Source organism: Hippopotamus amphibius, chromosome 17 (assembly GCF_030028045.1).
Source record: "Hippopotamus amphibius kiboko isolate mHipAmp2 chromosome 17, mHipAmp2.hap2, whole genome shotgun sequence".
NCBI classification, from domain to species: Eukaryota; Metazoa; Chordata; class Mammalia; order Artiodactyla; family Hippopotamidae; genus Hippopotamus; species Hippopotamus amphibius.
Window position 1 is genome coordinate 26669439 of NC_080202.1, and position 21056 is coordinate 26690494.

General features: G+C 49.4%; 1 protein-coding gene across 9 annotated transcripts in view; it reads right to left on the reverse strand.

Annotated features, from left to right (window-relative positions):
- Window positions 1-990: 990 nt before the first annotated feature.
- MSI2 (musashi RNA binding protein 2) overlaps window positions 991-21056 on the reverse strand; it is a 389990-nt gene continuing 369924 nt past the window's right edge. For 3 of the 9 annotated variants that reach the window (XM_057713786.1, XM_057713796.1, XM_057713797.1), the window contains 3 exons: window positions 10296-10504; window positions 8468-8540; window positions 991-6086 (listed from right to left, as the gene is read on the reverse strand). In XM_057713786.1, the coding sequence (XP_057569769.1) occupies window positions 8499-8540; window positions 10296-10504 (251 nt within the window). In that variant the 3' untranslated portion in view covers window positions 991-6086; window positions 8468-8498. Of the gene's footprint in view, window positions 6087-8317; window positions 8541-10295; window positions 10505-11205; window positions 12735-13975; window positions 19858-21056 lie in introns of those variants that run through there. The other 6 variants (XM_057713793.1, XM_057713792.1, XM_057713788.1 and 3 more) reach the window with 5 other exon arrangements.

The window sequence follows — 21056 nt, forward strand, 5'->3', positions numbered from 1 at the left end:
CTCTTCTGCCCTTTGTGCAGAAGAAATGCCCATATGATAAAGCTGGAATAATCACGAGACAGGAAATTGGAAGAGGGACCCATAGAGGACATGCCCTGGGGCCTATGGCTTTAACCAAGAACTTGAGGAAGCAGCTACAGGCCTATACTTCATCCCTTACAAACCACCTTAAAAGCCAAGAAACCCCCCTGGTTCAGATCATGCCTTGACTGCTACCACCAGGTCTTGGGAATTGCCCTCAATGGACTGTGGTCAATTCTTTTGTTTCCTCCCAACTACTTGATAGAGTGGGAAGTATCATATATCATCTACTTCTACACCTTTCATTTTGTAATTCTACAAAATTCTTTCCATTAGGCAAAACTTTGAACTCCTTGAGGGCAAAGGCTGGGCTCCTGCTACCCCTTCCACGCCTACTCAAGAGTCACTGAAGTTGGTCCATTGCCTTCTCCTGCAGGTTGTTAATAACTGGCTGAGGCCAGCCACCCCAACAGCCACTCAGCGCCTTCTGCACACTTCCACCATCTGGGCCCCACGATCTCACAGGACCATGGTGCTTATTTCCTGCTCACCCACGGGTTCTGGGGTGCTCTCTGCCTGCTCTTCCACTGCAATGCTCTCTTACCGCTTCATAAAAATAGTTGCACAATGGGAAAGAATATGCTTGTATAACTGAGTCACTTTGCTGTACAGCAGAAATTAACATGACATTGTAAATCAAATTATGTCAATAAAATAAAAATAAAAATAATCGCCACACACACACACACATAAAGTGCCACAAGCTCCCTAGGGACAGGGAAAATGTTTCTTCTCTGCTGGAGGCCCTGTGACCAATGTTCTTGCTGAGGGGTGAGAAGAGGCAAGTGTGACTGGTGACACCCTCCCCAAACCAATCAACAGCTCCCCCCTACCCCAGCCCTCCCCCACACGGGAAAGAACACCAAACAACTCTGTTCAAAACAGTTTATTTTATTTTATTTTTTTTTTGTCAGACAAACACATTGATTTCTGGACCACAGTAGAGGATGGAAACCTTTCACAAACTTATTTATTTGAAAATACAAATATAAAATTATACTTTCCACATCTGTGATGTGAGAGACTGCCATCCACATAGTAATTTTTTACAACAGGGCTTTAAGAAAGCCACACACAAAGACCTGAAAGATGCTTGAGATATATATATATATAGATACATATATATGTATATATATAAAAAAAATACTCACTACCAAAGTTGTCATCAGTTTCATACTAAAGTATAAAAGTAAGGGTGAGGTCAGCCACAGTGCTAGGGAAAGTTTTATTTAGATACATTGATGTCCACATGAAACGCTTAGACTTGCATCCTATTACATATGGAATTCCGAGTTTACAATACACCATGAACGGTAGATTGGCTAGCCCACGCTACTCAAGAGGACACTCACAGACTCCACACAGGATGGTACAGTATGTACAGAATACAGTAGCAGAGAGCCTTCTGGAAGGCTCTGGAACTTTTGTCTCTCCGTCCCCATCCCTCTCCCCCTGCAAGTCCCTGCCTCCCGGAAACAAACTCCTGTCTGAGACAATACATTCTGATTATTGGATAGCCAAGTGTTTGGATTAAGGTTGCTTCCCCAGAGGGGTGGGTTTTATGTATATATTTTTGTTTTAGTTTACTTACTTTTTTTTTTTTTTTACTTAAAAAAAAAAAAGAAAGAAAAAGAAAACAAACATATTACAGTATTAAAGTATTGCTTAGCGTACAGCATCTCCTTGTGTAGTGTCTGTGCCCAGGACTGGGCTGAGCTGACTTCTGCTTCTTTTCTGTTTGGGGCGGGGGGTGGGGGGAGCCCACCAGTGTCTCTTCTTGCCTGCATCTGTCCCTCTGCTCCCCCCCCCCCGCCCCCACACACCGCCTCGGCCTTCCTTGGAAGACAGCCTGGCTTGTGAAGCACATTCAAGAAAGAAAAAGATTCTTCCCTCCCCCACCCAGCCCCCCAGCCTCTCTCTGTCCCTGCGTGCCACTCCCAACCGATAAAGAGAAGTATGAGTTAGTGTTTCTTTTGTAAACAATTTCATATGCAATATAATACAGAAAGCATGGCTGACCTTCAATAAAAAAAATAGAGTAAACTATATTGCTTTAGTCTTGATTATGCTGCAGTGAGTGAATGGCAGAATGAAGCAGTGTGGTGGTGGTGGTGGTGGCTAAGTCCCTAGCCCTCGTTTGCACTAAAGATCAAAATAGGTTTTCTTTTTCTATTTGGAACCAAAACAAGAAAAAAAAAAAAATTTTTTTTTTTTTCCAGAATCCCCAAATGAAAAAAAAAAAAAAAAGCCCAAGGAACAAAACAAAATCGGAAACAGAAACGGAACACCTTTCAGGTCATTAGAACCAACAATTACCCAATGATTTTTATACTAGTCTAGCAAGATGTGTGTAACATTCACTGGCTGTGAACTGCTGTGCAGTGAAACATTAAATTGACAGCAATAGAGCCATGCTACCTTAAAGTCCAAGCTACGAGTTCAAATTAAGATGAAGGTTATGAAGGACAGAAACGCAAAGGCCTGTCGGGACTTCGTTTGAATCAAGCCAATGAGCGACTGGGATAGAGAGCGAGGCTGTCTGGTTTTCCCAGTGGGTGTGAGGAAGGCCACAAACCAGGTGTGCGGAAGCTCCTGGAGAGGAGACCCAAAGCTGGGTCATCCCCGTTAGCTCCACGTCCAGGCAGAACCAGGAATAGGTCCAGGAGCTTATGGGACTCACTCTCCTCCACGTGGGAGGAGAGGAGTTTGGGGGCCCCAGGCAGATGGATCTAGAAGCCAGAAAGTCACCCGGTGGCTATGTTATGATTCCTGGGGGGAAATGCCATCAGCCCAGAGGGTTTCTCCCCCAGGGAAGGCGAAAGGTGGTTCCCATGTTCGCCACTGAGCTTAACTGAAACAAAGACAAGGCTGAACATCAGTGCTAAAATAATTTACAAAAATCTTTCAAAATGGACTTCTAGATGAGTGGGGGACTAACGTGAACCTTAACCTAGGTAGCCACATTAAAACATGTCAGATTTCCACGAGATTTGTGCTATGGGCTACTGGGTCTCTTCAAAAGGTATTATAAACATCTAAAACATATTCACACAGATTATCAATTTCTTCTGAGCATTCTTAAAAAAATATTTTTTTCTCTTAGTAAAATCATTTTAATATACCATGCCTTCCTCTTTTAAAAAATAAATTAAAAAAATCCAGTTTTGCATATCTAGCATTAGCATTTAAGGTAGTATGGCGCACCCCTTCACAGGTGGGGGGTGGGGTGGGAGTCTACAAAACGCCGTAGAGTCTGCCGGCATCTGAACATCGTGAGACCTTGGGTTAGTTGAAACCACATCAGATCAGCGAAAATAAAATGAAAACTCGAAATTGAAAAAAAAAAAAAGGAAAGGAAAAAACTGCCCCAAAATTATTAGCATTTTTTTCATAAATAAGAGAAAGTTCTATCCTTACTGGTCCTAAATCTGAATAACTATGTCTAATTTTTTTAAACCTTAATTACGTTATACCTATCAATACGTACTAGAAGAAAGAGGAGAAAAAAAGTCACTACACTAGTACCAGGACAGCACGCTTACAAGATAGCCATTTTATACATTATTAACAGACAGTGATCAACAGAGTCTTCTATGAGGTGATGGGGGATGCAGAGAACGGAAGGGTGGTACAGTACATCACCAACATGGACAAAATAGTAATTAAATTCCCTAGTCTAGACACTGAATTTCTGGGAATTTATTCTCTCTTTTTTTTTCTTGTTTTTTTTTTTTTTAAATAAAACTTCTATTTTGTTATTTTATTACTGAACAAGTTTTGATATTTTAAAAGCGCCCAGCATTTTACTTAATCTGGTTGTTTGGAAATAAAAAAAGAAAGAAAAACAAACAAACAAAAAAACCCCTCACCAAACAACCTAACATTTTATTGGAAAAAAACAAAGAACATGATTTTCTTTAAAAAAAAAGGTTGCTGTTTAATTAGAATTGAAAAAGGCTTTTTTTCTTTCTTTCTGAGTTAGCATTTTGGAGCCTTTTGCTTGAAGATGCTTTTACCCTACCATGTCTGTGAATGTCTACATTAGTCTACTTTGTTAGTAAAATTTATAAAAATAGGAGTGCAGCAGCTCTTTATAATAAATGTCGCATTCAGTGTCTCATACTGGCTGTGCCTTAAGTACCAAATTTATAAACGTAACAATTTAAAAAATATTAATAAAACGTCAATATCACATTTTAAAAAAGAAAAAAATATATATCCACACTACAATATGTTTTAATGCCATCTATTGAGTTGTACTTCTATAGTTGCTGTTGCCAACCTATTACCAATATTAAAAAAAAGTTAAATTAAAAAATATCCTTCATCATAAGTATCTTTCCCCATCCGAGGACCATATATTATAACAGCCAAATGTTAAACATGTGCAAACAGGAAACGGTCAGTTTTTCCCACCAGTCACAGTGCAGTGATGTTTATACTTTTTATTTTTTTAAAATTCTGTTTACATCTACAATAAATTAAAAAAAAAATTCTTCCATAGCCTCTCTGGTGATACTTGCAGCACTGAGGTATTAAAAAAAAAATATAAACCAAAAGGTTGCTTTCCTAATTGGTAAATAGAAAGTGAATGGAGAGAAGGTTTCATTAATGCAGGCTAGTCCACTCCTGGCCCATGGGCCCCCCAGAGCTGGGGGCGGCTGGGGGACAGGGGGAGAAGAGAGGCAGAGTGTCTTAGGGACCTTTGGAGGTGCTGAAATGATTGGACAATAGAAAATGATCAAATATTTAAAAATTAAGACTGAAAAAGAATGTCCCCCCACCCCTCCCCAGCCAAACAGGTGTGCTTTGAAACATTAAATATGTTAAATATTAAAATTGTAGCTTTGCTTTTAAAAAACGTCTTGGGAAAAGCAGTTTTTCATATTTTAAATAAAAATCTAACTAGACGGTAACGTTGGAAGCTGTGCACAGACGAGAGGTTAATATGCTGGTATGACACTAATACAGTTCTTAGGTCTATCACACAGACAAGAGGAGCTAAACAGTGTTCTAACTTGTCCCGGGGTCGGCCTGGCAGCTGGGTGTTCTCTTCGGTCTCAGTCACTGACTGGGTTACTGTTCCTTCCCTCCTCCATTCACAGAGCATCAAACTGCCTGGGACCGACTCCTTCACAAAAATATTTTTGATTCTCTCTTTCTTAATAGTTTCTATGTAGTTAATGGAATTGTATTTACAACATTTCTTTTTTAGAATTCACAATTGCAAAAAACCTTATAATATCACCTCTTTCAACAGAAAAAAAGCACTTATAGAAAAGGAGGACACTCAAAACATCGTCGTCCTTACCTTATTGCCGAAAATAGATATACTTAGGTTAACAAAGAGACATCACAAAAAAGAACCGCTATAGAGTCTGTTAATTAGCCTACTACATCTCACTTCTTATACAACGCAAAGTAGAAAGTTGACGCCCACCTCCCACTCCATAGTTCACAACCTCGCTTCTGTTGTGTGCTCAAATTCCACCTGAAAATTCATACAGTCTCAGAATTGGTACCAAAATATTGAGAATAGCATTACCATCTCAGCATCCTTGAAAAGTGAGAACAGAATTAAAACAAGCAAAAAAAATTTTTTTAAGAAAAAAATAATATCTTAATATAACAATTATACTATGGTTAGCTTTTCACTAGATATTAAAGCTATATGACTACTGGACTAAGTCAAAATCACTACCAAATGTGATTCAAAGAGATTTAAAAGGAGAAGGGGGAAGAGAGAAGAGGGAGGGAAACCATCAAGAAAAACAAAAACAAAACAAAACCAATAAATCATGTGATATATACACATTTAAAAGCTGTTGTCTTATATTACAGCAGATTCGCGAGATGATGAGATGTAGTCAACCCTCTATCCGAAGTGAGCCATCTCTGGTTGGGATGGGGAGTGAGGCTGGTGGGGGAACAGGTCTGATGACATCACCTAAACAAAGGGCCACTCAGAAACTTCGCCCAGTCTTGCCTGGACATCCAGGTATGCTCTGCAGGGTACAGAAGGTCGAGGATGTCCAGAAGAGAACATAAAGTGGGGGTGGGGGGAGAAAGAGGGAATGTCAGGCAAGCATACCACTTACTCCAACTTTTTAACTAGTGCTTTCAAAGTATGACTACATTGGGCTACTGAGGACGTTTGAAAATGGCCAGGCTGACTGCTGACGGGGGTGACAGTCTGGGCTGTGACATCTGTGCCACGCTTGATGCTGGGGAGAGGGCAGCTCTGCAGCTCATTTTGCTGCCTTGCTAGTTTGCTGATTCGATACACTTGAGGTGATGGCGGGAAAGGAGGTCAGCAGATGTGGTCGTGCTGGGTGTTCAGCTGGAACGGTGAACTGCACGTGACTAGCGATGCCTCTTCTGGTTAAGTTTCTGTTTTCAATGCTAAATGCTGAAAAATTTCTGTCTTTATGAGACACTCATTGATGACTATCAATAACTGAAAAGGCTAATTTCTACTAAAAACATCACATTGCATACCAAAGACACAAGGTCAGGACGCTTAAAAAAACATACAAAACAAAGAACCACCTTTGGTTCTGGGAAATAAAAACAGGCCCAGGATTCACAGACGTGCTGACTGAATCTCCCTGAACCGACTGTGAGCCTGGGCCCCTCCTTCGTGGATGGTACTACATATCTGAGGGTCACCTCCGTTGTGGAGAAAGTGTGTTTTGGTGTGGCCATGTGACTCAACGGGCCCACTTCATCATTTTGGAGGGAGCGGGTGGTTACCTCCCCTCTCTTGTCTATTCCATCCTTCTGAGGCCTAAAGTTGGATGAGGGAGGCCGGGCTGGGGGCGGCCTCACCCCTCCCCCACCCCATCGAAACACTGCAGAGGCCTGGGAGGGTGTGGGGTGGCGATGGGAGGAAGCCCTACTCCACCCCCTGCTTCCAGGAAAGGGAGGGAAAAAGCGCTGATAGCTGTCCAGTCGCCTCATCCTGTGACTCCACTGAGGGCCGCAGCCACCGTCCATCCCCCACGTGCTTGGGCACATCCGTCGGCCCCGCTCTCAGAGGAACCTTACTTCCCCTGGGGCCCCCAAACCCAGCTTAGTTAGTCGTGAGTAGCTCTCCTTCACACTGTTAGTGGCCTCTGGCTCCGGCCGGCCAGCGATGGCTGGGTCAGTGCTGGAAGGGAAGTGGAGGCGAGGGGTGGGGAGAATTCACACACGGGGTTTATTTGGTTAAGAGAGGCAGTTGTGTTAGTTGAGGTGATTCCTTAGCAGCAATATTAGAGAAATTCAAGAGATTTATGGAGCTCGGCTCCCCCTGGTCCTCCAGCTGGGCCCACCCTACTGAGTCCTGGCTGGCTCGGGGGCCTGGAGCAACCCTCCACGAGAGAGGCGTCCTGCTGACTGCAAACCAAAGGGGCAGATCCATCTCCGGCCTGGCTTCTTTTACGTCCCAGCTCCCGGAGTGAAAGGCGCCCCAGCTGGGATTCCGCGAGCGGGACCCATTCCCAGGCCTCCGCTGTCACCCTCCCTCTTCCAAAGAAACAGACTCATGTCTCAAGACCCCAAACTAACTCGCTCACACGGGTCATGTTTAGCTTTCACGAGAGAGCCCCTCTCCCCTCTTGGCGCTCTTCCTGAGAATGTGGAGGACTCATTTTCAATGAGAACATGGCAAGACTGCCCGAATCTCCCCTCTTCTCCACCCCACCCCTTCCATATCCCCATCAAAGTGATTTAAAAAAAATGTTTAATTAACTTGAGCTCAGTTTAAAAGGTTAGGAAACTGGCAGGGATCCAAATGCATGTAAGGCAGGTGATGTCATTAATTTAATTTGCTTTCCGTGCGGTAATCTGGATAATTACTCAGTAGTTACTGGCAAAAACGTTTTCTTTTCACTAAAAGATGGAGTCTGGCTGTTTGACTGCATGAACCCCACTGGCTGAGCCCAGTGAGCTCGGGGGAGCTGACAGGGCCCCGCAACCCACAAGGCCAGCTCACAGGACCCCGCCCCCCCCCACCTCAATCACCCCCAGGCCTGGCAGAAGCCCAGCGCCTCCCTGCCTCCGTCCCCCTGGAATGGGTGCAGCACAACATCTCCTTCCAGTTTCCCACACTCTTGATTATATTTCAAGACAGAGAGAGATGAGGGGTGGGAAAGGTAAAAGGAATCGAAAGAATCAAAGAAAAAAACAGTGAAAAAAAAAGTGGGGTCATGATTTAAGCTGGAGGAGGGATGAGAGATGAAGAGACTGGATTTTCTTGCCCCCACCCCCCCGAAAAGGGGTCCAGAAAGAGGAAGGAGAGATGCTGATGTGAGGAGACCAGGGCCCGTGCGTACTTGCATGCCCAGTGCGCATACACGTACGGACACGCCCCACGGGCCGAGACACGTGGCAGAGAAGGTAATACCTCAGAGTGAGATGGCAACGAAAGCACCTGCTCAATGGTATCCATTTGTAAAGGCCGTTGCAATCAAAGGTCCCTAAAATTGCACAATTGTTAAGGTCATCAGCACGCTATACATGGGAACAGATTGTCACATTCTGGGAAAGGAAATTATCTCTAGGACTAGACTGTGGTTGCCAGCATGAATATGTAATTCTGAGACACCATGCCATGAGAGGCCACAAGGACATCCTCCCCAGCCCCTGGCCGGTCCGCTCACCCCGGGGGAAAATTGAGAGCCAGATTCACAGGGGTAGGTGGCCATACGGAAGAGGGGCTTGTGCCGAAAATGATGGGCACAGTTGCCCCGAGCCCCAGGGAGCAAAGATACCATTGTCTCTGTCCACAGTCCCAGTGGCTCCCGCTGGGGAGAAAGCAGGCCCCGTGCAGACCAAACGTGACTGGATGTGCTTATTTCAGAAACCGTCACAGCACACAGGTCAGAGACCGAGGTTTTTATGAATAAATAGGGTCTGTGTTACTGGGTGCTGACAATGGAAATGAGCTGTGTTCTACGTGGTGATAGATGGTCTCCCAAACTGATGCAGCTCTGAGCTGAGTAATACTACGCTGGATGTGGTACTACAGCTCATCCGAGGGGACCTGACTCATCAAACTACGGCCTTCAGTGATGTTGGCTTGGGAGTGGAATTGAACAAGGACCCAGACTGCACAGGTCAGGGATGGCAGAAGTGTGTGTGTGTGTGTGTGTGTGTGTGAATGTGTGAGTGTGTGTGCATGTGCGTGTGGGTTGGGGAGAGTGTTTCTAACACCAGGGTCAGGGACTGGCCGCCCCAGTGCCCGGACCGTCTGCACTTGTTCTGTTCTCCCCAGCACAGCCCGGGAGGCAGGGCTGTCCCAACAGAGACAGGACCTGGGACAGCAGACACGTCCATCTTTGCTCAGAATCAAACTGTCTGCAAGCTGGTGTGGTTGGCCGATTTTCCGTTTCCCAAATGGAAGGGGCAGCGAGCAAGGGGGCTCAGGCATGTTCATGCTCACACACCGCGAGGGGGGAAGAACAATACAATCTGAAAACAGCATGCAAATCTGTTAAGCAAATTTCCATTGCCTGGATTAGTCAGATTATAGAACCACAGAGCATTACAAATACCAAATGCATCTGGCCTTCGGGGGCGGGCGCAGCTAAAGAATGCAAATGGGCACTTACTTGGAACCTGGAAACTGTAAGAAACATTAGCAGAGGAAGCCTCCTGGGACAGGGCTTGCACCCCATGCTACGTCCCAGGCCCCAGCGCTGCCTCTGGACCTTAGGCAGGGACTCTACCAACTGAGGCTGCTCCCCTGGGGCGGGGGGCGGGTCCGTAGCTCCGAGGCCCCAGCCCACCTGAGCCTCCAGAAGGCTGGGGCTCAAGGACAGGGGGCTGGTACTGAGGCTTTACTATGAGCCAGCAGCTGACATATCCTGTTTCTATTTATTCTCACACAATCTTTTGAGGGAGGAACACGTATTTTCAGCCAGGGAAGCAATGGATTACATGTGTGGCTCAAGGTTGCATGGGCTGAACGTGACGGGGTGGTGATCTGAACCTGACCTGCCCACGCTCCCCTCCACTCAGCCCACGGCCGCACACGGTGCCGGGCCCACCGGTACTCAGGACACATCCGAACAAAGAAGCCTCAGCCCTGGGTGGCTGACATGATGAGGATGGGGACCCGCTGCCCTCTCCTGGCCTCCCAGCTCTGGGCTTTCTTGGCACACCCGCCCCGGGGGCCACAGGAGGTGGGCAAGAGGGACGAGGCAGGAGGGCGGGGGCAGGAAGGTACTTACAGCTATGCCGTGGCCGAAGCCCGAGCCCGGCTGTGGGCTGGCTGCGCTTATGTAATTCCCCACTCCGGAGTCCTGGCTGGCAGGGCCGTAGAGATCGGCGACAGGTCCTGGGCTGTTGGCCCCCGGGAAGCCTCCGGGCCGCGCCGGGTTGGAGCCTGCCGGGGAAGCGGGCGCGCCAAAATTCGGTTGAGCACTGTAGCTATTCAGGACTGGTGTGCAGAGAATAGAGCTGGGTATGAGGCCAGAAGCCAGGCATGCACCGGTCATTACAAGCCAAACACTCGAGAAAAACAGCTGAGGCCCAACTTCTAACACTCAACCAAGGCCATGCGAAAACATCAGCAGGGACTCAAGAATACTCAGCCCAGGCTACTACTAAGAAGCTCGGAGCTCCAAAAATAGAGAGAATAAAAAAACAATCATTCAACACACTACGGCAACCAACCGGAGGTGCTTCACTGCCCACCAAATTATCACAATAGAAATAGAGATATATGGAAGAGAGAGAGAGAGAGAGTTTTTTGTTTTTTGTTTTTCACATCTGCATTGATGCTCATGCAGTCTTGTCTAGGTCTGGGCACGTTGAGACAGCATTCACATCCCATGCAAACTACAAAGGAACTAGTTTTAGACTACACATTGTGTTAATATTGATATTAAAACGTGACAGGAAACAAAGCAATTTGTGTCCAGGAAAAAAAAAATCTTTGGGGAGGGGATTTTTGATTTTTTTTGTTTGTTTCACTTTTTCTTTTTTGTTTGTTTTTGGATCCATTAAATGACAAATTTGTTTTAAACAAAAAAAAAAAGACAAAAAAGATCTTCAGCCCCTCCCCCCCCAACCACTTCCCCCCTCCCCACTGGCTACTCCCTCCCTTCCCACCCCTCCCATTTATATTCCTGTATGAAAGTCGTCGATACTGAACGTGGTCGGAGGATGGGATATGTCATGGAAAATCTGGGCATCTTAACGTAACCGTAATGATGGTGGAGAGGGTTCCCTTTTGGGGTGGAGAGCAGGGGATGGAGGGGGGGATGGGGTGGGGATGGAGACTCTGAAGGCTCTGGGGCTGAAGGTGAGTGAATGCCAATGATTCCACAGGACACCCACACACTCACCTCCCGCAGTAGAAGGAAAGGGGGGGATTTAAACTTTTTTTTCCTTTTGTTTAAAAAAAAAGACAAAGAAGTATGAATTCAGAGCATACTGACTGAACCATTCAGATATCACTAAAGCATATCTGACCAAAATGCCTGCTTTCTGTTGGTTATCTTCAGATATAAACTCCAGACAGAAAAAGAGCTAGGGATGCACCTTTGCTACAGGGAGATTTCACACCCACAGATCCCGAGAGTGGCGGTGGGGAGGAGGCAGTGGGAGGAGACACTGCCTCTGGGTCCCTCCCTTAGCCTCCCCCAAATTCCATCATGCCCTCCCCAGCGAGGGCCACAGCCTGTCAACCAGGCTACCTGTGCCTCATCTTCATTTCCCCTCAGTCGTTTAAACTTCTTTTCCATAATGGAAACATTTTTTTTTTAATTGTAAAAAGTAGGTTCTCATTGATTTTTAAAGCTCAAAGTGAGTCTGGGGTTGGCCAGTTTCGGGCTGCAACTAACTGATCTCAAAGAACCAGACGATCTGGGTTCCAAGCTTTTCCATGGTTCCCGGGGACTGCTCCTCCCAACAGTCTTCCCCTCCTGCACCCCTACCCCTCGGCATTTCTCTCCACCCCGGGGCCACCTGCCCTCAGTGGCACAAGGGAAGAACATCTGCAAGAAGAGCCAGATGTGGATTGATTACCCACTGGTCACCGAGATGGGAAGAGACGGACAGATGATGCACCCCAGCCAGGCTGGTAGGAGACCGAGACGGGACAGGAAGATGCAAAGGAGACCAAACCAAGCTGGACTTGACTCCTGACTCAGCAGAGAAAAGGCAAGCTCCTACCTCGGGATGCCCTCTGGGGCAGGAGGCCCCAAGGTCAGGGCCCTTGGTAGCTGTGCTGAGAAAGGAAGAAATTGGCTGATGGAAAGAACAGGTTAAAGAGGAAAAAAATCAGAGGCTTCAAGCAAGTGAATGGCTGCTTTGGGAATGCACTGGCAGACAAAGGGGATGGGATTTTTGAATATAGAAGATTAAAGCTGCAGATAACATTTGGCCCTTCTCACTCATGGAAGCAAGGATCAAGCTGAGATATTCAAAAGGCAGCATTATCTTGGTCTCACACACATTCTTCCTCCAGGCTAGGGAAAACGGAGAGAGAACAGACAGTGGGCTCCCGGTTCACTCAGGCAGCTGACTCCGCTCCTATACCAAGTAACCAACAAAGTAACTAACCGGCTCTGTTTCAGGGTGAAGAGCCGGGGTGTGGGTGGTGGGGCCACAGTGGAAGACAGGAAGACTTTCTGACCTCTTTCTCCTCTGGCCAGATGAGGATCCTGGAAGATGGTAGGCAGAAGCCAGTGAGAAGGGAGGTTTCAGTCTTGACTCCTTCCAGCAGGGGAAGGGCCATCCAGAGACCAACCCAGCCAGTGGAGGCAGCCTGGGAGATGGGAGGGATACCCACAGAAGGATGCTCTCCTGAAACACTCCCCTCTGGAGGCTTAGAAGACAGGAGGGCTGGGGGTATTTGGCTCAGCCCTGACTACCTCTCCCCATCCTGTGTGCCCAGGAGGCCTGCAGCTTGACAGCTGGCCTGAAGGGAATTTCACAGTAAGCAGCTCTTCTTTGGCCTACATTGCCCAGCCCCGCTCAGTCCTCTTCCATCAAATGACACCATGTAGAAGGCATTGTGTTAAAATGCAGCTCTAAAACCCTAAGTCTTGCATGATTACACACTTGCCCTCCTAAGACTCCAGCCCCAGCTCAGTCACCCTGCAGACATTCCCCAGCCAGGGGTGAAAGACTGGGCCGCCGAGAGTGTAGTTGGCAGGCCAGAAGCACCCAATTCCAGACTGGTCCTTTTCCTCTAGGCTTCTGGAAGCTGCACCCTCAAGGGCTGAGGGCGTGGAGGAGCTGGGCCTCTGGGCTCCTTGGCCAAGGACTCTGTCTTTCTCTGGGGGCGGAAGACCCAGGCTCCAGAAAGCACTTTAACGAGCCAATGAGATGGCCCGAACCCATGCATCTCTGGGACGCCTTCACCCAGCTATGGCTCTGCTGCTTGGGAAGGAAGGGGAAAGGCACTGAGCACGCCACCTGTCGGCGGCTATCCCTGCTGTCTGATGGTGGTAAGGCTTTAGGCACAAAGCGATCTTTTTCTTTTCGGAGGTTCACACTGCACACTGGGTGGCTACACAGTAAAGGAGGAACCTTCCTCTCCAAGCTGTGACCTTGAGAGGCAGGGGGAGGAGCACGACCCCGAGTCCCTGACCTAAGGGTGCTTTCTGTGCCCGTCACCCCTTAGTCAATTCTCAATGGTCTCTCTCCTTGGAGGTCGCCTCCAGGCTCATTTTAAGGGGCCAGAAATATCCCATAGGTCAGGATCAGGTCAAGAAGAGGGGATGGGACATCACTCTTAATGGGCAAGGACGCCTGTCTACTGCCCAACGTGTGTCTGTGTGTGTGTGTGTGTGTATGTGTGTGTGTGTGGGGGGGGGGGTGGGTGTGTAGGGAGGGGGGAGGGGTCTCAGTACGTATTGTTGAATAAACAGCGCTGACTTTTATAAAGTGGACATGACGACACCTGTCCCAGAAGAGGACAGTGTCTTGCAAACACCCTGGAATTTTTGCAGCAGAAGCTGTGAGCGCTAAGTGGCTTTGGGCAAGCCCTGCACGAACGTGCAGCTTGGGGGCTCGCTGTGGGGGAGCAGGGTCACTTTTCCATCAGCCGTTCTGGTCAGTATCCACAGCAGTGGTTTAATCCTGGGCAGGCTCCTCTTCATCCTTGCCCCAGCATCCTCTGGGCTTTCTGGGTCCAGGCAGCAGGTATGCTCGGGGAGGCAGATATGGTGCAGGGAAAGGGAGCGTTGGACTTGGAGTCAGAAGACCTGAGGGTGACCCCGGCCCTGACCTCCGGCCACATGCCTGAGTGCTGGCTCCCACGCCCGCCGGAGTTCTCATCTGCAACATGAGTGCTGCCTGCCCTCTTCAGCCTGACTCTCTGTGGGCTGTGGTGGGACTGCAAAAGAGGGAGTGCTCTATAACGCGCCACGTTTAAAACAAATACACCTATATTTGAGATAGCTGTGTATGCAGAGCCCAACAAGGCAGGTACCATATGCAGATTTAGGAAAAATCTGATACAGGAGAGCACAGTTCACTGGCCATACAAATTAGGAAGTGACCCACAAAAGGATCTATTTCATCCACCTGGTACCCTTAATCACCTTGAACCTGATGAAAGGACTCTGGGGAATGAGGGGCAGGAAAGCAAGGACACTACCTCTCACTGAGGCCGGCAAGAGGAAATGCTTTTGAATTAAAGTTGGAGGCATTTTGCATTGGATAAAGGGAGGAGCTTCCTGCCCATCAAGGGAATACAACACCTCGATAGCTGACCCAGGAGAGTCATCCCACCTCGTCCAAGGTCTGTCCTGCAGGCTCCAACCCTCACCTGCAGGGGCTGGACCCAAAGCTCGTGGGCACCTTGGGGTTTTATAGCAAGCCCAGGACATGCCTGCCTTCTGGTGGGCACACAGTCTGCATGTGGTTCTGCTCAACTGTGGTCAGAAGGGGCTGAGCTGGGAGTGGAATTCATCACCGAGGGTGGGGAAGTTGTGGGAGAGGGCAGTGAGAATCAGGACAGCCTCGCTGTGGGTCTAGGAAAGGTATGGAAGTCCCAATACTTCTGTATGATCCCAAAGTGATGCCCCTGGACCTGGGGCAGAAAGCTAGAGCCCAGGACTCTAAGGGGGGGCACCCCTGGGAGGGCACCTCTGACTCTAAGGCCTGAAAAGGAGATTATTACTGATCCAGAGAAAGGAACTGTTTACAGAGTCCTTTCCAGATGAGCTCAGTCCACCTATCTGGGGCAAGCCAGGACCCTGCCAAGTCCCAGCCTGAGACCTGGGTCCTGGTTCGGTGGGTCTCACGTGGGCCAAAAGGCAGGGCCCCCGGGACATTTCTGGGACAGAGTGTATGCTGCTCAGGGTAAGGCAAATGCAGGGGTGGGTCGCCCTCAGCAAGCCCAACTCAGAAGGGAACCTGCTGCTCCACAGAACTCATTATGCCTCCGTCAGGGCCAAGGGAGGGGAGCCTGGGCTGACGGGTGTCATGGCCCCGCTCCCAACCCCCAGCTCCCGCAGAATGGAGGGCCTGGAGCGGAAGCCCAGGTGATATTCTTTGATGATGATATAACTCATCACACCAGACTTTAGGGGTTTTTGTTTGTTTTAGAGAATTTAAAGAAAGCGACTGAAAAAGGAATGAGGAGAGGGGCTCTGTTGATGCCAGAGACCAGAGGCCAGAGTCGCTGCCCTCCCAACACTCGCCTCCCCTACAGCATGCTTCTCTGCGGCTGGGTTAAAACTCCACAGCAGCACAGACTGTGTCTCGTGTCAGCAAGGCACCCCTCAAGGCGGGGGGTGTGCGGAAGGCGGGGGCTCCCTGGGTTCTCACGGGACCCTATGTTCTCCAGAGCAAGAGCAGCCTCCTTGATTCCCCTACAACACGGGGGGCTCAGTGGATGCTGGATCCATAATGGCAGGTGGCAGTCAAAAGCGGAGACCTGCCCCTGCACAGCCAGTCCCTCCTTGCTCGGGGGCCCCGAGGAACGGCAGCTGCGCAGCCATCGCCTTCCTGGAAACAGAGTTGACGACCCAATCTGCAGTCTCCCTGTGCCCTCTGGAAGGCTGCCCACTGTAAACGAGTGCAGGTGGGTCAGATGGGAAAGGTCAGCCTGAAAAGATAAACCTGCTTCTGATAACGGATGAGGAACACTCAGCTGTGAGCTATTACAGCGCACCTCCAGCAGAGCAAGCGGGAATCTCACTCCAGCAGTCTGCCCGGCCACCGTGTCCCAGGGATCCCAGCTCAAGCTTTCCTCCTAGAGCTTAGCCTGGAGGTGGGAGAGGGAGACGGAGGGGGCCAGCAATTACATCTAACCTGGGAAAACTGTGTGACACACGAAATTAAAATCAAAATCAGTTCAGGGACCCAGATGCAGGGGCGATCAATTTTATATATGACATTTTTTTTTTTTTAAGCTCTGCTGAAATTCAAGCTATTTCAGAAAGCCAGGTGAAGACATACTGTAAAACTGGGGGAGGACTGAGAGAGCAATGTGCTGGTATTTCTTTCTCCCTGAAGGACAAACTCAGCCTGGTATCAACAAGTCTTGACACATCCGGAGACGCCTGGCTCATCTTAAATACTGCACAGGACACAGGGAGAGTGTCAGCTCATTCACGGGGCTGACAGGGAGTCAGAGTCACAAACATTCCAAATGTCGGCTTCAGTGGTGCCAGTCTTAGAAGACTGCAGTTTCTGCTTGTTCACTTAACACCTTGCCTGCTTCAGACCACTGTGGCCGGTGCAGATGTCTGCTGGTTACTGCTGGCATATCTTAAGTAGGGAACTGATGGGCAGACTTGGGACTCATTATTTTGTAGAATGGTCTCAGCTTCCGGTCAAATCACATCCCCTAAAGAGATAACTTCACTGATGGCTGGCTCCAAAACCCTCACATCCTGGGTTACTAGGGAACCAGGATACTCACAGGACCACTCAGATCAGAGGAGACGGCCCCAAGACCCCCAGAGGACCCATCTGTGAGGGTTTCGTGGTCGATACTCTGTATTTTATGTTGCTGTCCAATTTCAACAGAAAACAGCTCATTCTCTTTCCATCTTGATGCTTTTTTATCATCAGCCCCGATTTGGATGTGGGTGTGTCTCTTCCTTACAAAGGACCAGGCTGGGTTGGCTGGGAAGTAGGGAAAGGGGAGCAGGGGGGGTCAGTGGCTGGCTGCCATCTGATCATGGAGTAAATTCTGGGCCTGGGCCTGGCGGCCAAAGAAACCAAGCTTTTGTCATGAGGGCAAAGAAGGAACTTTCTGGAGCCACCATCAGGTTCTCGTTTCTCCCAGACCCCAGGGGTCTTTTGGGACTGACCTCGTTTGCATGATCTAAGGAAGAAAGGGGAGAGGGGCCCCAGGGAAGGAAAGGCCACGACGTGCGTCCCTGGGGCCTGCGTGGCACTCGCTCTGCCAGTGTCAACTGCCTGCCAGGCGCAGCACATTCCCCAAGGAAGGGATCCCAGTGGCCGCCCCAGCTCAGGCCACGAGTATTGAACGCGAGGTGGTGATCCTGATCCTTCTGGGGCGTGAACCAATCCTTCTGGGGTGTGAACCGGCCCTTCAGCCGAACCTCCACCCTGAGCTTCTAAAGTGCTTCAGAAGACGAGGGGAAGTTCACCCCGGAGACAGATGCTCATATTATAGTTTGGCTGAAGCAGGCAGTGTTTTAACACTCACATCCTGCTGCCTCTTCCCGAAATTAACTGGTTTTAGACTCCAGGCCCACACAGTTAGAATCGGCAAGGAGCAGCACACGGGGAGAAGCACCAGAGACCCCCCCGCACGACTGGCCTCGGCAAGGGCGGGAGGCGCCACCACGGGCGACTCCAAAGCTTCCCACTGCAGCCCTCCCTGACCTGAGAATCAAAAGGAAATGAAGACAGGGAGTGTGGTGCTCGGGAAGGACTCCCTCCCTCTCTCTCTCTGCAACTGTTCTGCTGCTCCAAGTGTCTCCTAGTTTAATCCTGAGAACTCGCCTGGCTTTGTTTTGATCCGGTGACCCCCTGTGTCCCTGAGGCATACCCACCTCTTTTTTCAAAAAAGAAACCTGTCTGACTTCTCCACACATGTACCCAGGCACGCCGGTGCTGCCCCGCTGTGTGTGCTCCAACTCCCACCCTGCCTGCCCCTCGCCAGAGGGGTCAGGTCCTCGCTTGTGTCTTGTAAGCGATGCCACTTGTTGCAGCCGCAGCGTACATTTCCTGCACTGTAACTAGTGTTACCAGAAAACGCTGCAAAAGCCAAGGCCAGAAATACATCCTTGTAGTATCCTCCGTCACGACGACAAGCTCGGAAGGAACGAGATGATGCCCTGTCCCGGTGAGCAAAGGTGGGACGGGGGAAAACCTCGTACTAGTGCAGGCAAAACTGGGTCTGGAGGTAAGAGGCACAAGGTGCTAGAAGCTGTGGTTTCTCGGAGTGTCACGCTGCAAAGGGAACGAAGATTCACTGAGCACCTACGGTGTGCCAGGTGCACTGATAGGTGTTCAACACTATCTTGTTCACGCTCCTAACAACTTGTAAGGCGGGCTTTATTGCCCTGGGGTTGCAGATGAGGAAACTGAGGGTTGGGGCTGTAAGGGGATGTGTCCAGGGTCTCACAGTGTCTTAGACTCACTGAACCCAGCTCTCAGTTGGACTTCAGGGCAACTCCTGGCTGCTTTTTAAACTGAATCACGCTGCCTAGTGGTCCTTCCTTGCATCCTAGTTTGACAAGGTTTCTTCTGTTTATTTGGGTCTTTCTTTGCCGCACAGAGGTCACAAAATCAAGGACAAGGAATCAAACCTCCCGTGTTGGAGTGCCAGCTCCCGAGGGCATGGGTCCTGCTGCCCTTTCCAAATCGGGAGCTCCCTGGTCCTGGGGGTGTCTCCCTCATCAGACCGGGGGGTCCCTGAGGTTGGGCCATGCCCGCCACAGGAGGCAGGGGACAGCCTCTCTCCCGAGGACTAGACCACCCTCCTCTGTGCCACACCCCAGAACAAGACTGGGCACGAAGCAGGCATGCAGTACTGCTGGGGTCAGGGTGAGGTGGAGAGGGCACTGCCAGAGAGAAAGGAAGCCCCCCCATGCACCCTAGAAAGTACAACCAGAAGGCTGGTCTCAGTCCCCCAAAGACCCTTCCAGTTTGCCGAGGGCCGTCCTGTGGGGAGCTGGCATGCCCTTACCAGCAGTATTTACTGCCCAATCACATTTCATGGAAACTCACTGTTTGGGGCTCCAGCAGCCAGGGGGAGGAGTGGGGAGGATGCCCAAGGGGCAGCCCCTTAAGGACCCGTACAAAAGGCTTTCCACTTGAGCAGCCTGTCTTTAATGATTATGAAGGCACAGGCGTTTGATCCATGTTTGATGTAAGCGCTCATAGCTCTGTGTCCTTGAAGTTCAAAGCGGGCACATACATGTCACTAATTAGCCAAGCACGGCGCCATTCAGCTCCCGCTCATGTTTCTAATTAGGTCTTTAATAACAAACAAACTCCGACCTTACCAAAAGGCCCCCATTCATCAGACAGTCAAGGAGGGTGGCTGCTTCCCCATTTATGGTTGCTCCGGGCCGCTGGTTCTATGTGCATATGCTCTCAATCTCAGCCGGGACAGGGCTGTCCTCGGGGGAGGCAGGAGAATCCATCTATGAGGACAAAGACCCCTTCAGCCCGTCCTGGAGCGGTGGGTTTCCTGGCCCTGCTGGGAGGACCCATGGTGGGCGGGAGAGGCCTGGGCTCCAAGGCAGCAGGCTAATAATGACTGCTGACCAAGTCTCCTGCTCCTTCGAGGAGGCTGGGGCGCGCTGTCTGGCTTGGCTCTGGTGATCTGTTTCTGAGGTAGGGCTGCTGATGACAAAGTCACAGAAGTGGTGTGAGGCTGCGTACCCGGCCAGAACCTGGTGGTATCTGAGTCCACGGTTACACCCTGGACTTGCCTGGGGAGCTTTCAAGTCCCGCTGAGCGCCGCCCCGCCACGCCCCCCACAGATTCTGCTTTGACGGATCTACAGTGCGGCCTGGACACTAGGGATTTTAAGGACTCCCCAGGTGATTCTAACATGTAGCCAAGTTCAAGAACCACTGTGTTCACCCCCGTGCCACAGCGCATCAACGGCAGCTATTAACAGGTCCACCTTTATTAATGAACACCATCGAAACCCTAACGGGCTAATGAATCACACCCAAGGATGGAAATCTGACTATACAGGGTTTTTGTTTTTAATGATACACCATTCTGGAAATGTTCACATCCCTCTCATTGCCTTTACAAATTAAAAAAAATGCATGACTGATTTTTCAAACGCATCCCTACCAGGCGCCTCATCACTTGGAAGCCCCTGGCTTTCTCTTCAGTCACTCCTCTTAGATCTTAAGGCACTAGCGCTGTCACCCTTTCCACTCCCAATGATAAGGGATCCAGAGCTTTGGAAACAGCAGCAATACAGGGCTATAGAGCTGAATGGTGCCCAAGAACCCAACAGTCTGAAATCCTTTGCCCCCAAATCAACCAGCTTGTCGCTGGCAGAAGACAGACTGTAACTAAGTCTTCTGATGCCCTGCTCTTCCTTCTACCACTCTTCTCTTCTTTTTCTTCTTCTTTTTTTCTTTTAGAGCCTCTTATCATCCTTATCTCATTAATCCACAAGGCAACCCGTCCCCTAGGAAAGGGAAGGCATGTAAGAGAGGCCTCTGAGCTGCTCACCGGAAGCTGTGGGGTCAACCCCTGAACAACCACCTAACCTTCTAGCAAGTCATTTCCAAGTCTGATTTGTTTTTCTTCAAGCCAGGTGGGAGGGGAGACGCTGAAATCTCAGGGGCTACCTCAGTGGAAGGCTTAGAGACTATTTTACGCATCTGGAGCGGAACAACCCAGACCCAGAAAAGTCAAACGGCGTGGCCAAGGATACATAGGAAAACTGGGCGAGAGGTTTCCTTCAACTCCAGTCCATGTTTCCTGGTTTTGCTGCTGTGTTTGTGGTCTCTTCTCTGGAGGCTGGGTTGACACTACCAGACTCTTCTGCCTGGGTCATGCCTGACTGACCCCCT